General features: G+C 39.5%; 1 protein-coding gene across 2 annotated transcripts; it reads left to right on the forward strand.

Moving 5' to 3' along the window:
• The first annotated feature begins 269 nt into the window (after nucleotides 1-269).
• mkln1 (muskelin 1, intracellular mediator containing kelch motifs) lies at nucleotides 270-14705 on the forward strand. 2 transcript variants are annotated; one of them, XM_086058259.1, is made up of 18 exons: nucleotides 270-388; nucleotides 1543-1612; nucleotides 1807-1949; nucleotides 2238-2326; nucleotides 2416-2525; nucleotides 3761-3953; nucleotides 4026-4142; nucleotides 4362-4427; nucleotides 5989-6101; nucleotides 6189-6401; nucleotides 7394-7615; nucleotides 7690-7819; nucleotides 9042-9189; nucleotides 10381-10495; nucleotides 10747-10886; nucleotides 11593-11695; nucleotides 11791-11845; nucleotides 12573-14705. In XM_086058259.1, the coding sequence occupies exons 1-18, from the start codon at nucleotides 309-311 to the stop codon at nucleotides 12692-12694; spliced, it is 2229 nt and encodes a 742-aa protein (XP_085914385.1). In that variant the 5' UTR covers nucleotides 270-308; the 3' UTR covers nucleotides 12695-14705. The 2 variants fall into 2 exon arrangements, with proteins under 2 accessions (XP_085914385.1, XP_085914386.1); XM_086058260.1 differs by having other exon boundaries at nucleotides 4026-4103.
• Nucleotides 14706-14714: the final 9 nt, after the last annotated feature.

A 14714-nucleotide genomic window follows, 5' to 3' on the forward strand; every position in this document is an offset into this window, starting at 1 on the left:
CGCAGACAATTTATACTTATTATATTCGGCTATTTATTGTGAGTGTTCAATAGAAGCTGAATTCTTAACGTGTGTGTGTGTGTGTAAATAAAACCATAGATTAAAATATGGATTTGTTATTGTTTGGGGGGTTGTTTTAAGAGATGCTTCGTTGTTTAAATATAATAAATATGATTTAAAAAAAGATATAGGCAATATGGTGTTACATTGCATATTTGAACAGAAAAGGTGTCGTATGTCTTTTAGAGCTAACGTGCCTCTTCCTTAGCTTCCTCCCCCAACCCCCCTTTTTTTCTTCCTGCAACAAGATGGCTGTCGTTCCAGAGAGCAGGGTTCTCACGTTCAGCGTTTTTAAATGGAGCTCGTACTCCTCCACGTATTTACCCGAGTGAGTAATTTCCACATTCGTCTGCCCGCTATCTGCATTTAGGCCTTTGTTATGTCCTGTGAGCACCGAGTTAGTTAGTGCATTGGCCTAGCTCCTCGTCTTAAATCCAGGCTAGTTAGCATTGGCTACGATGCTAGCGACATTTTTCGAATGGTTTGTGACAGGCACTCGGTGGAAAGGAGTAGTTAGTATTCTAGGAGTATTAAATATTCACGCCGTGACACTGTGCGGGCAAATATTAGTACCCCCGCCCCATTATATGTGGTACGTTGTTCTAGTGTCAGTAAATATCAGACGCAATATAAATAACATCAGAGGGGAGGGGTGATTTGCAGGACCTCCACAATGCATGACAGAAACATTTGAACTCAATTAAACAATACACTACGTTTACTTGGACTTTCCCAGCTAATGCAATAGTGGTTACAGTACTTCAATTTGAAATGCAGTGACAATGTCATCTTGTTGTGCCCTAAATGCAGAGATGACAGGTTTCCACATGCAAAAACAAACAAACGAACGAACAAAAAGCAAGATAATATTGACATCCAGCTTTATACTAAATCACAAGATAAACCAAGCCATTCTCAAAGTCTTACATTGAGTACCATAAACTAGAATACATTTTGCACAGGCTGAACAACATTAACACTCCTCTGAAATATAGAAAAGAAAAATAAACATAACAAGTCAAATGAAATGTATTGCACTTAAATAACCAAAGTGTACCTATATGTGTTAAAAAACAAACAGTTCTTAATCATTATTGCAAATTATTGAACGTAAAAGTTAAATACAACTGAACTGTACTCGGGCAGTGATTATTTTTGCGGAACTCCATTTCAAAAAGATACTTGAGAATCACCAACGTGTGATTTTTCATGAATTAGGCGTTGCAGTGAAAAAATGACTTCATCTGCCTCAGAGGATGAGGGTTCAAATCAAGGCCTTTCTGTGTGGAATTTTTACATTCTTTTTGGCTGCCTCTCACAATCCAATGCCCACATATGAAGGTTAATTGCCATTGGGGCATCTTTAATGAACATAGTCTGTGATTGTTGTCCCCATAAATGCATATGTGCTTTTTTTTTTCTTTTTTTTTCAATTGGCTGTCTTGTTTTCTTGTGTGTGTTTGTTTGCTTGTTTGTTTTTAGGAACATTTTGGTGGACAAACCTAACGATCAGTCGTCCAGGTGGTCATCTGAGAGCAACTACCCTCCACAGGTAAATGCTGCAATATGCCAGTTCTTAACCAGTGTTGCATAACAACTTCTGCATTGTTTCATTGTGCTTATTTGTCTTATTAGTTGTAATTTAACTGGCAAAATATGTCCGTGCAACGTCTCTCTTTAACTACTAAATGTTTTCCTATCAAAATGCAACCAGCTGAATTGAGGATGCTGTCCCTGCTTTTTCAGTTTTTAATCTTGAAACTGGAGAGGCCAGCGATTGTTCAGAGCATCACCTTCGGGAAATATGAGAAAACGCACGTCTGCAACCTGAAGAAGTTCAAGGTGTTCGGTGGCATGAGCGAAGAAAACATGACTGAGCTTTTGTCCAGGTGAGCTTGATCTGCTTACAAATACTAGCTTAATACAAAATGTTATGATTGATGGTTAAATCTTATGGAAAATTCACATTTTAATCACCTGTGTACAAATAAAGTGGCACTTTGATTTATGAATTTTGACTACATGCTTGTAGCCCAAAACCCTCGTATCTCAAATGAAAGAGAGAGAAAAAAAAACATGTCTCCTTTAACCGATTTTCCCAGCATATGCGAGAACTCAGCACGTCCAACAGTAGAAGTAGTGAAAGGGTGGCCTCTTTTTTTCTTCCCTTCTGCCAGTGGCCTTAAGAACGACTACAACAAGGAAACGTTCACCTTAAAGCACAAGATCGATGAGCAGATGTTTCCCTGCAGATTCGTCAAAATAGGTGAGGAATGGTTAGCTTCGATGTAAATCTAAATGTTCATTTTCGTCAGCTGGTTCACCCATTTTTTTTCCCTACATTCTGTCCCTTAGTGCCTCTGATGTCATGGGGTCCAAGTTTTAACTTCAGCATCTGGTACATTGAGCTGCATGGTATCGAGGATCCGGATGTGGTGCAGCCCTGCCTTAACTGGTACAGCAAGGTAAGATGTGGGCATGTGTGAAAAATAACCCAAGGGCTTGTTTTTGCACTGTTTGCTCAATTTACATTTTTATCGTTTGATCTTCCATGCATTCCTCTAATAGGTTGTCTTTGACATGAGGCTAATTGGTATTTTATCTAATTATTATAGTTTTGGAGTTATTTGAATTTTTGTATAGGTACCACACTTTTCCATAAGTGGGGTCAAAATGACACCAAGTACTTTCTATGGAATTTCAAAGGTTAACCCTAAAAACATTTGATTTTTATCAACTGTGATTGTCAGGTATACATTTACTGTTGATCCAAACATGTAATCCTAGCAGTCTGACTACCCTGGTCATTTTTACCATAACACAATAACATACATGTCCAACTTCAAAGTATTATCATCACTTTAATGACATCCCCCCATGATTTATGTGCTGTTTTCCACATCCATGAGTTTTGTGTTCAAAGATATAAAGACAACACATAATATATAAAATGCCAGCATTCTATAGCAGCCCAGCTAAACAACACATTTACGTGGTTCCAATCAGAGGCAATGCATTGACATTGAACTCAAGTCACAATTTGCTCGTTTCTCAGCCAATTTTTATGAGGTTTACTTTTTTGTCGATGCCAAAATGTGCTATTAATACAGAATTATGAAAAGAAGGCCAAACAATAGTTTATCAATGACAAGTTACTTCTATTTACATTGTCGTAGTTGCATGCAGCACAATGGCCCGATTAGTGTTTTAAAATGTAGGTGTATTCTGCTTAAAGGAAGCGAGTGAAAAAGTATGTGCAGTTTCTGAAAACGGGACACGTCATAAAGCATACAAGCATGTTTGCTTCTAAATACAAAAGTCGAATGAAAAAGTAGATGTATGAAATCTTTAGATTAGTTCTGGTTTATCGAACTGAATCTCCAGCACCCTCTACTGGTCTTGTCCTGTCCAGTCATTTGATTCAAGACTTGACTAGATAACAGTGTGTGTCTTAGTGTCAATCCAAAGAAAGGATTCCTGATTGACAATCTTTTACGTGATTGCCAAACTTGTCATGAAACAATTGACAATGTTTGATTGCCTATGACTTTTTAAAAAATATATTATTCAGCAGCCCAATTAAGCAGCAAAATAGTATTAGAATTCACTCTTGTAGCTGCTTTACATACTAGCTTTCTGGTAAGAAGAGTTGGAATCTCATTGGGATAATTAGAAGGTTTTTTTTTGAATGTATTTTCAGTACAGAGAACAGGAAGCCATCCGCCTTTGCCTCAAACACTTCCGTCAGCACAACTACACAGAGGCCTTCGAGTCACTGCAGAAGAAGACGCGCATCGCACTTGAACACCCCATGCTCACACACCTGCACGACCGGCTGGTGCTGCAAGGCGACTTCGACGCCTGCGAGGACCTCATTGACAAAGCCGTCCGAGGTCCGGCGCCGTTTCAGAGAGTCTGTTTTTGTCCAGTTCTTGTATGCGCTGATGCCACTTCTCTCTTCATAGACGGTTTATTTAACCAGTATATCAGCCAGCAGGAGTACAAGCCCAGGTGGAGTCAGATCATCCCCAAATGCAACAAAGGTACAAGCGCCCAAGAAATCAACAGAGACGACATGAACAGTGAGCCCATCTATTACAAGTGGGACTTATCCAAACATTTCAGTGTCATGTCAAAGCTTTGTCGCTAAAACAATGTGGCTTTCCTTTTTGTGTGTTTGGGTGTCGCTGACCCTTCAACCTCCCAACCCATTCCACGCCATCCTCTCCCGTTCCCATTACCTCCCCAATGCATCCCATACTCACATGCCGTCTTTGTGCCCGCCTTCCTGCGCACTACAGGCGATGGTGACGACAACAGGCCAGGGATGAGGGGAGGACATCAAATGGTCATTGACGTTCAGACTGGTGAGAGCACGAGCACGTACAAGCAGTGTTATGACTTTGCTGTTTTAAATAAGCGAAGCACTCTGACTCATTTCCTCCTCCGCACAACTCTTGCGATGCTTTATTTGTGTTTAATCAGATGATTCTGTATCGGGTAGCGGTTGATGTGTACTTCCCTGCTGGAAGTGTGCGTGCCAGTGAATGACACGTTATTGTCTGCCGAGCCAAGAGAAGGGCTTTGTTTCAGAAAGGCACACGCTGACCTTTTTTGTTGTTGTACTCAATGATGTTTAAACAAGAGTTTCATTTTTTTGAAAATTGAGACTGCTCTAAGAGCATTCCTTTTATAGCCAATAGCAAATATTCCACTGCTGTTTTTCCTCAAATAGTGGCATTCGCTTCTATGTACGTAATGCCTAATAATTGCTTTGAGAGAGAGAGAAAAAAAAAACATGGTCTTAAATAAATTACTCCGCTTTATTTCCCCTCACCTCGGACTGGGCGATATGGCAAAAAAATAAAATCTTGATTTTTTATTTTATTATACGATTGCGATTTTAATCAATTTTAATATAATAAAATCAACAAACATTCATTTAAATGTTCCATTAATTCAAAAATGATTCCTGTGCAAATTGTTCAGACAACAATAATGTATACTGATTCCAAATCTGTTTTAACATAAACTTAACATTCATAGTTTGTGCTTAAATGTCACAATTAAGTAAGTTGGTAGCTTTTGCAAACATGTCTTGTAAACCACCCGTCCAGAATTCTGCCACTTGTGCAAAATTACAACTCACAATAACATTTGGATGTAACAGAACATAAGAACAAAAGCTTTTAATAAGCCAGAAGATAAAACTCGATTTCACGATTTAGCAACGATTTTCAACGATTTTCAACGATTTTCAACGATTCAATTTTTAAAATGACTATGTATCAAATTATTTGATTTATTGCCCAGCCCTACCCTCACCTGAATAAAATATGTTGTTTCAAACCATGTATTGAAGTAGACACCAACACAGAACACTATACCACTAAAGGGTGGAACATTTCTGGTAAATTTCCAAATATATCCAAGGGATTTTAGGAAATATTAATCCAGCCCTTTTGACAAAGGCGGACTACGCCCTGAATTGGTCACCAGTCAGTTGCAGGGCGCGTAGACTAGTCAGACCCACGTTCATGTCGTTACTGAATGGGAACTGAACCTACCACTACACCATCAGTGACCTTTGGAAATATTTCAATTTGGTAATTTTCCGTGAGAATGTGAATCACCTCATAATTGAGGGTAATAATAGAAAGATATCAAGCATAGATATAAACGTGTTGTTTTGCAGACATCAAAATAAAGTTCTCCTTTATGCTCATATGCATTTTCCCCATCTATATTTAGGTTCCCCATTGGAAACCAACGTTCAAATTTGTAAATTCCTCCCATGGAAAGTTTTTTAGCGCTTCACATAAGTTCTATCACTTGGCATCAACACTACAGTTTTCTGTGAAGCAACAGGATGATCATACCAACGAGTTCAACTTTGGGCATTTATCAAGCATCGTTTGTGTCCTGCAGAGACGGTGTACTTGTTCGGCGGCTGGGATGGCACGCAGGACCTTGCTGACTTCTGGGCTTACAGCGTTCAGGAGAACCAGTGGGTCTGCATCTCGAGAGACACTGAGAAAGAGGTAATCCGGTCAGAACACAAGGCTAAACGAACTGCATTGGCCCGAAACAGCGTCTCACAAACTTCAATAAGCCTGTGTTTTGTTCAGAGTGGCCCAAGTGCCCGCTCCTGCCATAAGATGTGCATCGACTCCCAACGGCGCCAGATCTACACGCTGGGCCGCTACCTGGACTCCAGTGTCAGGAACAGCAAGTCCCTGAAGAGTGACTTCTACCGCTATGACATTGATGTCAACACGTGGGCGCTCCTCAGCGAGGACACGGCGGCTGATGGGGGGCCCAAGCTGGTGTTTGACCATCAGGTAACCATTCAAAGTCTGTTGAAGTCAAAGTCCTCTCAAGGTCACTAAAATACAAAATAATTATTCTAGAGCATGTATCCCACTGAGGGGCGAAAGTTAGCAAAAGTTGATTCCTCGTCAAGTTTGGTTCTAGGTCGCGTAATCAAGATTGACGCAAATTGGAGTGTTAAAATAACCATATTTTTCACCCACACATGTTTTAAGAATTGTGTAACGGACAGGAGGCACTACCGTGGCACAATGGCTGTTGCCCCTATTTTCCTGTTGAGTGAAATAATGACCGGGTGTTCGGGACCGAATCTTAAGGTTTTGTCCCTAAGCGTTACGTCAGGCGCGTGCACGCTCGCTCGCTCCACGGGAAGCGTTGGAATGGCGCAACCGTGGAAAAAAAGACAAGCGGATATAAAAGTGTGTCAAAAATAGTAATAAACCAACACTGCAGTGCGACCCATCTCCCGGTGGCTCCTTTTGTTCAACCATCGGGCCGAAACGTTGGCAACATGCAGCGGTAGTTGTCCCCGGAGATGACTCTGACCATGGAGAGAAATGCGTCCCCCGACCACGGTCAGGATACCGGCGATCAGGAAAAGATAACACCTGTCAATTGTGACAAAAAGGGCAAAACTGAAGTCGCACAAGCGTCGCGGGGGGACGTGGATCAATATTAGAGCAGCGCGAATATTGTAGTATGTGGAAAGACCTAAGAGGATGGAACGGGACCCAAAGCTTGCTTAAAAGGTAAGACCTCGTCACGAAAATGCGATAGGGTTTATTTATGATAAGCAATGCACAATAAAACTACCACTAACGACTCGGCACTCTGGGCGCGTGCACGTCCCTGGCTTCCATTCCTCTTTTCGCCAGAGGGGTCGCAAATCTGCAAAAACTCAGTGACTTGCGTTCAGTGCCTTTTAACGTGACTCATCGAAAATTTCTACACGTTCAACATGAGTGCCCGTTCATCTCAACCTACCGTTTTGTCATCCAAACAGATGTGCATGGACTCAGAGAAGCACATGATCTACACGTTTGGCGGTCGGATACTGACGTGCAACGGCAGCGTGGAGGACAACCGCACGTCCGAGCCGCAGTTTAGCGGCCTTTACGCCTACCACTGTCAAGCAGCCACGTGGAGCCTTTTGCGGGAAGATTCGTGCAACGCCGGCCCAGAGGACATCCAGTCACGTATTGGACACTGCATGCTCTTCCACACCGTGAGTCTGCAAAATGATTAGTCTCTCCTGATGAGCTTGTTTTATAATCAGAGTTTCCCCCCTCCCTCTCCCAGAGGAACCGCTGTCTCTACGTGTTTGGCGGTCAGCGGTCTAAGACCTACCTCAATGATTTCTTCAGCTATGACGTGGATGGAGACCACGTGGAGATCATATCTGATGGCACCAAGAAGGACTCGGGCATGGGTAAGATTTGAGTTTGAGTTGGGTGGTTTGAAACCTTGAGATTTTTCTCACAAAGGTCTATTTTCAAATTTGCTTTATTTCTCCTGATGCCATTTTGCTCATGTTTTCTTCTCAAATGAAAGTGAAGTCACTTTTTTGAAAAAATAGTTATGAGATGGGGTTGTAAAGTTTGTAATTTGGCAACACTGAACTGCTCCTCTATTCACAGCTGTGTTGTTAGGAGCGTTGCATGTCAACATGGGCAAAAAAACATCTGACAAATTCTAATTCATTGCTAATATTTGTTGTTGTTGTCGTTTGTTGTCTCAGCCCTAACTACAATAAATATGCAGCACAATTTGAACCCATAAAAGATGACAAATTGCCAGCGACAGTGCAATAAAACAACTGTAAGGGACGGAAGGGAGGAAGCGACCAGCACAAACAGTTGCTTCTTTGTATCTTTTGTAAATCTGTACCACTCTCATGTGAGTGAATTTGCGGCTCAGGGAAGCACTGCTGTAGCATCGTTGAAGGCGCCTGTCAACAAAGCAAGCCTTTAGCACCACTTATGAATTAATGTTTAATAAAGTACAGTCAGTGATGGCAGTATCGAATGAACAACTGCTTTAGCACCTAAAAATAAGTCTCGCTGTCCAGTTTTGAGTCTTAAAATTACAAGGCACCAGAATGCAAAATTTGGCTATATTGAGTCTAAGCGTGTTTGTTATAAGAACATTATAACACACTAATTTGTCAAAAAAGAAAAGGGGTCAGTTTGACCTGCAGCAAGCTAAATCAGTGGAGCTCTCTTGTAAGCGTACCTGTGCTGCTTTATAACCAGCGTGTAAATGACTAGTGGGCCCTAGAAAAAGCTCAAAGAAATGATCGTAATGAAGTATTTATTTTGATGTCTTGCCAGTTGTCAAACATGGTTTATTGACTCTCATAAAGAGAGCTGAGCGAAGGGATTTTACCGCAAATGAGGTGGTGGGTAGGAAATGAAAGTCGGGCAGAATTTGCATGCTGCGCACTCCCGTCTGGCCTTGTTGCCATGGCGGCTTGCTGTTATGGTGCGTTCTTTTCCAGAGCCTCAAATTCTGCTGCTTTGCCATTTTTCTCTCTCGTAGTCTTTCATATTTTGAATGGCTCAAAGTAAACGTTAATTCCAAGGTTGAATAATGATTGTTGCCTCGTTGCTCCACCACCACCACTCACCCCGACCCCTCTCTCTCCTCCCTAGTACCTATGACGGGCTTTACCCAGAGAGCCACGATTGACCCTGAGCTCAACGAGATCCACGTCCTGTCGGGCCTCAGCAAGGACAAAGACAAACGCGAGGAGAACGTACGCAATTCCTTCTGGATCTATGACATCGCCCGCAACAATTGGTAGGGTACCTGAAGGGAGCTAACATGCAGCAGAGTAGCACCTCTAGAGTGCGACTGTGTGTGTGCGCCCTGTATCTGCACTCACCGTTTTTGAATCAGTGGTTGGAAAAGTACAGGTCGTTCTCAATGTTCCAGCACATTGATTTTAGCTGTTCTTGTTCTGCCCGAGCCCATTCAAACAGACCAGTGAGACTTTTCATGTGGATGTGTTGTGCTCATTACTCTTTTGGTGCGTGGGTTGTCATTTGTTATCAACGCCAAGGTGGTTATGTTTTGTTCCCTTAATATACCCTCATGGGATTTATGAAGTATAACTAGGTTCCGAGTTTAGATTTTAACTAATAGTTCTATCAAATTGAGAAAAAATAGAACTGTATTTTCGCAAATTGTGCATTTGTTTACCCAATTTCTGATTGGGGAAGGCATCTACTAGGAGGCAGACATTTATTTTGGGAATGATTTTAAAGAATACTACCAGTCTACTGTTAAGTATTACAATTAATTGCAGTGTTGTGGAGTGACCTCCAGTAAGGGTCTACTAAAACACTAATCCGCCAAAAATGCTATCTCGCTACGAAAGGAAATATGATTTAATATTATCCGAAAACTTTTGTTAAAATTAAATGCTTTTACCTAATGAAAGACTTTGAACGGGTTCAACTTTTTACTATCCATGTATGAACGATGGCATTTACTAACATTTGCTACTTTTTTTTTATGTGAATAAAGGAGGTGTCTATTTAGGGCATTTGTTTTATTTATCTTAAGCAACTGATGCACCCAGTGACGAGGGCACGGTGTCTATTAGGGACGGCCGCTATTTAAGTAACTTGTTCACAGTATATAATGTAATTGGAATACGTATTTAATATAATTGGAATAAACTTTAAGAAAAGGAACCCTCCTAAGTAAACACTTCAAATGGGCTGGAATATTTTGAGTTGCTTATTTTTTGTTTTTGTTTTTTGAGGAGGGATAGATGACAACTACTATTTGTGGAACACTAGTACTTGATATTATTGTAGAATGTAAAGGCTTACCTTTAATTCAAGTCTTCAAATGGACTCAGAAACGTATCTTTTTACTGGCCATGTGGTGGCGTATTTATACAGTTTTCCTTGAGAGTTTGAGGAAAAGTTAATTTATGCTAGTGTTCTTGCTCTTCTATTTTTTATTTTTTTGCTATCCAAGGTCCTGTGTGTATAAGAACGACCAGGCAATGAAGGAAAACCCCAGCAAGGTCCTGCAGGAGGAGGAGCCGTGTCCGCGCTTCGCTCACCAGCTGGTCTACGACGAGATGCATAAGGTATGGTGTTTTAATTCACGTACCCATCACACAATTTTTGTGGCAAATAGCAACATAACATAACTACTATGCAAATGTTTAGCATGATTCATATAAAGATTTAGTTGCTTGTTTAATTTCACTCTTGATAAGTTCACAGGCCCTTCAGAGCTCCCGCTATTAGCATACAAAAAAGTTATTTTTCTAAAATATGTCCCGTTATTGTCTGGTTTGCATTTGGAATGTCTTCCCAATTTGGAATGTCTTCCCAGGTGCATTACCTGTTTGGCGGCAATCCGGGCAAGTCTTGCTCTCCTAAAATGCGTCTGGACGACTTCTGGTCACTGAAACTGTGTCGGCCCTCCAAGGAGTATCTGCTGCGCCACTGCAGATATCTCATCCGGAAGTACAGGTCTGTGGCTGCTCGATAGAACCATGTCCCCACCTGGGGCTCTGACATTACCCAAGTGCCACACATATGGCCATTCTTTGTCCACCAAGCAGACATAATCAAAAGTGCTGTAATATTAGAAAAATTGACAATACAAAATATTTTGCATTTCTTTATTTTATTAAATAATTAGTTTTTTTTAAATTATAAATATAAAAGAAAACTTTATTAGCGGAACCATTTACTTTTTATTTTGTTTGAAAAACAATCTCATGTATTTTACACATTTTTCATCTACAAAATTAGAACAATTAAAAAATAAAAAACTTTCTTTTTTTATTCATTTGTTTAAATATTTGGTAAAAAAAAGCAACATGGACGTTTGATTTTACTTATTTTGTAATTTTTCTAATTTACTGTTAATAGAAAACCTTTTGAATATTAACATTAGCAGAATTTTTTAATCATAAATTCAAATAGAATTAGAAACTGTACAATAAAGATCTGACAATTATATATTATTAAGATAAACCATTTTACATAGACAGTAAAATGTATCTACAAATGACAGGGCCCATTCAATTGGTTTTGCAAAACTTAAATGTGGCCCTTCTGCACATATTTTCCCACCTCTGCTGTAGAGGGTACACAATTTCAGTGACTCAGCTGCCATCTAGTGTCTATTTATCAGTACTACAGTAACACAAATATGTTTTTGTGTGTCCAGGTTCGAAGAAAAAGCCCAATCGGAGCCGCTGAGCGCGCTGAAATACCTGCAGGATGACCTGTCGCTCACTGTGGACCACACAGACCCCGAGGAGACCAAAGAGGTACTGGATTTGTCCTTTTTGCAGATATTTTGTCAGTTGAAACAATGTTTTAACTTTTTTTTCTGTGTGACATGACAATTCATGTTGCACTATAGTTTCAGCTCCTGCCCTCAGCTCTGTTCAGGTCCAGCAATGACTTCATCCCCCTGGGTAACACTCCAAACTTATTTTTGACTACATCTTTTGATAGACATTGAATATATACTGTTGTGTAACTGTTTAGAGATAGCTAGCAATACTGTCATTATGCAGGATACAGTTACACCGCTAATGAAATGCAACTATGGTAATATTTATTAGTATAATCTACATTGGCCTTATACATAACATATATATGGGGTTTTAAATTATCAGTAACATTTGTATACTAAGTTATACTTTTGTGACAGTTAAGGCAATGCAGAGGCACGAGTCTGCAAAAGTACAGATTTGTCCTGTGCTTTTTGGTGTACCCACCACAATGGTATGGCACCAATAGGGTGGAGCACTGGGGTTCATCAATTGGCCAGCTTTTTTTTCACTTGGATGGGAAGAGAATAACAAGAAAACTAAACCCATAGATCCATTATTAGTAACCGGCTAGACAATATTTTTATCAAATGAATTACAGACGTGTCCTATATCTTAAGTTCCATTTCTAGTTCTACGGTTATCGCATTTTTCATCTTTGCCATCAATTGTCTGATTTAGCATCATGAGAAAAGGCAAAGAAAAAGCACGACACACTTGATTGAGTAGTTGATCATTTGGGGTCATATGGGCAAACATTTGCTAACTAAGCACACACTAGCACTTTACACAAACAGTATTAAGTAATTAAACTCACCTTTTAGCACTTGGAGTACTAAATGTTAGATAAATGTAAAATGCCCTCCAGGTTTCTCGGACGTGGACCAGACGTACGCCCAGCGCACGCAGCTCTTCGACACACTCGTCAACTTCTTTCCCGACAGCATGACTCCGCCGAAGGGCAACCTAGTGGATCTCATCACCCTTTAGCCCTCTGTTTGTCCCCTCCCCTGCCTTGTGACAAACCACAACCTCGCCAACTGGACAAAAGTGCTCAGACACAGGTGGACGAGAGAGCGCGACACACCAGGTACTTTCCATTTCTAATATCGAGTCCCTCACTCCATTTTACGTCACAATCTGCTGCTGCCCCCCTGAAACTGAGACACGTCTAGCCAACACTGTGCTATACTAGTGTGACATTGTGCGTGTGCGTGCGTGTGTGTGTGTGTGTGTGTTTGCGCGTGCGTGTGAGACGACCAACTGCCAAGCTTTTGTTTTTTCCTCTCCTGCCTTGATCATTTGCATCCATACACCTAGCTGATCATGTTCAAACGTGCTATGTTTTGAGTTAAAAAATATATATATATATATTATTAATAAGTAGAACAGCACTCAGTAAGACAGACACCTAGTAGTTTTCTGCAATCAATAACCTCCATCAGAGTATATTACAGTTATGCTCACAATTTTATGTATTACCCATCATGACAGGACCTTAAGACAAATGAGATTCCTTTGAGCAAAAATAAAAGTTTATGTAAAAATTTGGCTTATCTAATTTTACAGCTATAATTGTAATACAATTTGAAACATAACCTAAAATGGAAGAAATGGGATGGCACCCATTGTAAGAAAACACAAGCATAAAGCCTTTTTTTCCCCTCATGCTAGAGACACTTGAATATAATTATTTGGTGCTTTTCTGATTGGACTTGATAGGTTCACAAGATTGTACATTGTGGTTTGGAATTCATCGTGTGCATCATCTGCATCATAGAAATGAATTATTAAATGTAATGGGACTTTACCGTCATGATATTTAATGTTTCGTAAAGGTCATTCATTTTTCTTTCAAAATTAATTGATTATTTTAGAACGTCAAACTTCAAAATTGAGTATTTTTTTCCCTCTTAAAATAAAATTTCTCTTGATTTATTTTTAACCTTAGATTTTTTTTCTAAAGTGTTCACATAAATTTACAACTTTTTTTTTTGTAAAGTGACTTTTTTCTTGTAATATTCTGACTTAATTGCAAAAAATAAATTACTTCTCCTAAAATTCATTTTTTCTTATACTATCGTGATTTTCTTCTCATAAAAATACAATTCATTATGTTGCCCTAGACTAGAATAAACACAATATGAACAAAAATTTCCTCTCTGGGGATTGAATGATCGTCTTAAAATCAATTTCAATTCTTAAACTCAAAACTTTTCTTGGAATATGAAGACTTTAAATTTTTTCCTCCCCAATATTGATGCTTACAATGCTGACATTATGACTCAATCTTTTCAAATAAAACTTTTCTTTGTAAATTGCTTTTCTTGTGATTACCGGTGTATAATATTTTTCTCATCAAATTACCATTTTCTTATCGAAAAATCAATTGAAATAAAAAAAATTCTGTCAATATTTGTACTTTTTTTTTTTCTCCCCCAATAAATCATGTAAAATTTTGAGTTCCATTTTCCCCAATATTTAGACTCGTTCTTGTAATTCTATTCTTATTCTCATTGTGTATTTCAGCGTGGCCCTGATAGTCCTTTCCAGAAATGTCATTGATGCGTACAGAATGGCGTATGTTTACTGTATTAATGACTTGTCGTCATTAGTGCAAGTAATGGGAGCTTTTAATTACACCTTGCTTCTTTTTCATTAACACTGGTCATATTTTGTGTTGGAACAGGGTGTGCGTGTATGTTGCTGTGTGTCTGCGAATTGAGAGGAAAAAAAGTCTAAAATAACTATATATATATATAAAAAAAAAAAAATCTAAAGCACCTTTTGTTTAAAAGCAATGCCAAATATTTCTGTTTAATTTCCTCCCCCGTCCCACATCGTCATTTATCTCGAGCCCTGGTTGGAACTGTGGACTTCCAAGTGTGGTACTGTCCAATCTGTGAGCACTTCTCTGTGGAATGTGTAGAAAGCCTTGTAGTAATGCATTGTATGTAATGTAAATAATGAATAAAGATTGTATTTTGTTCAGGTTTTCTTATATTCTGAC

This window comes from Leptonotus elevatus, chromosome 17 (assembly GCF_054856555.1).
Source record: "Leptonotus elevatus isolate MCC_2025b chromosome 17, RoL_Lele_1.0, whole genome shotgun sequence".
In the NCBI taxonomy this organism is placed as follows: domain Eukaryota; kingdom Metazoa; phylum Chordata; class Actinopteri; order Syngnathiformes; family Syngnathidae; genus Leptonotus; species Leptonotus elevatus.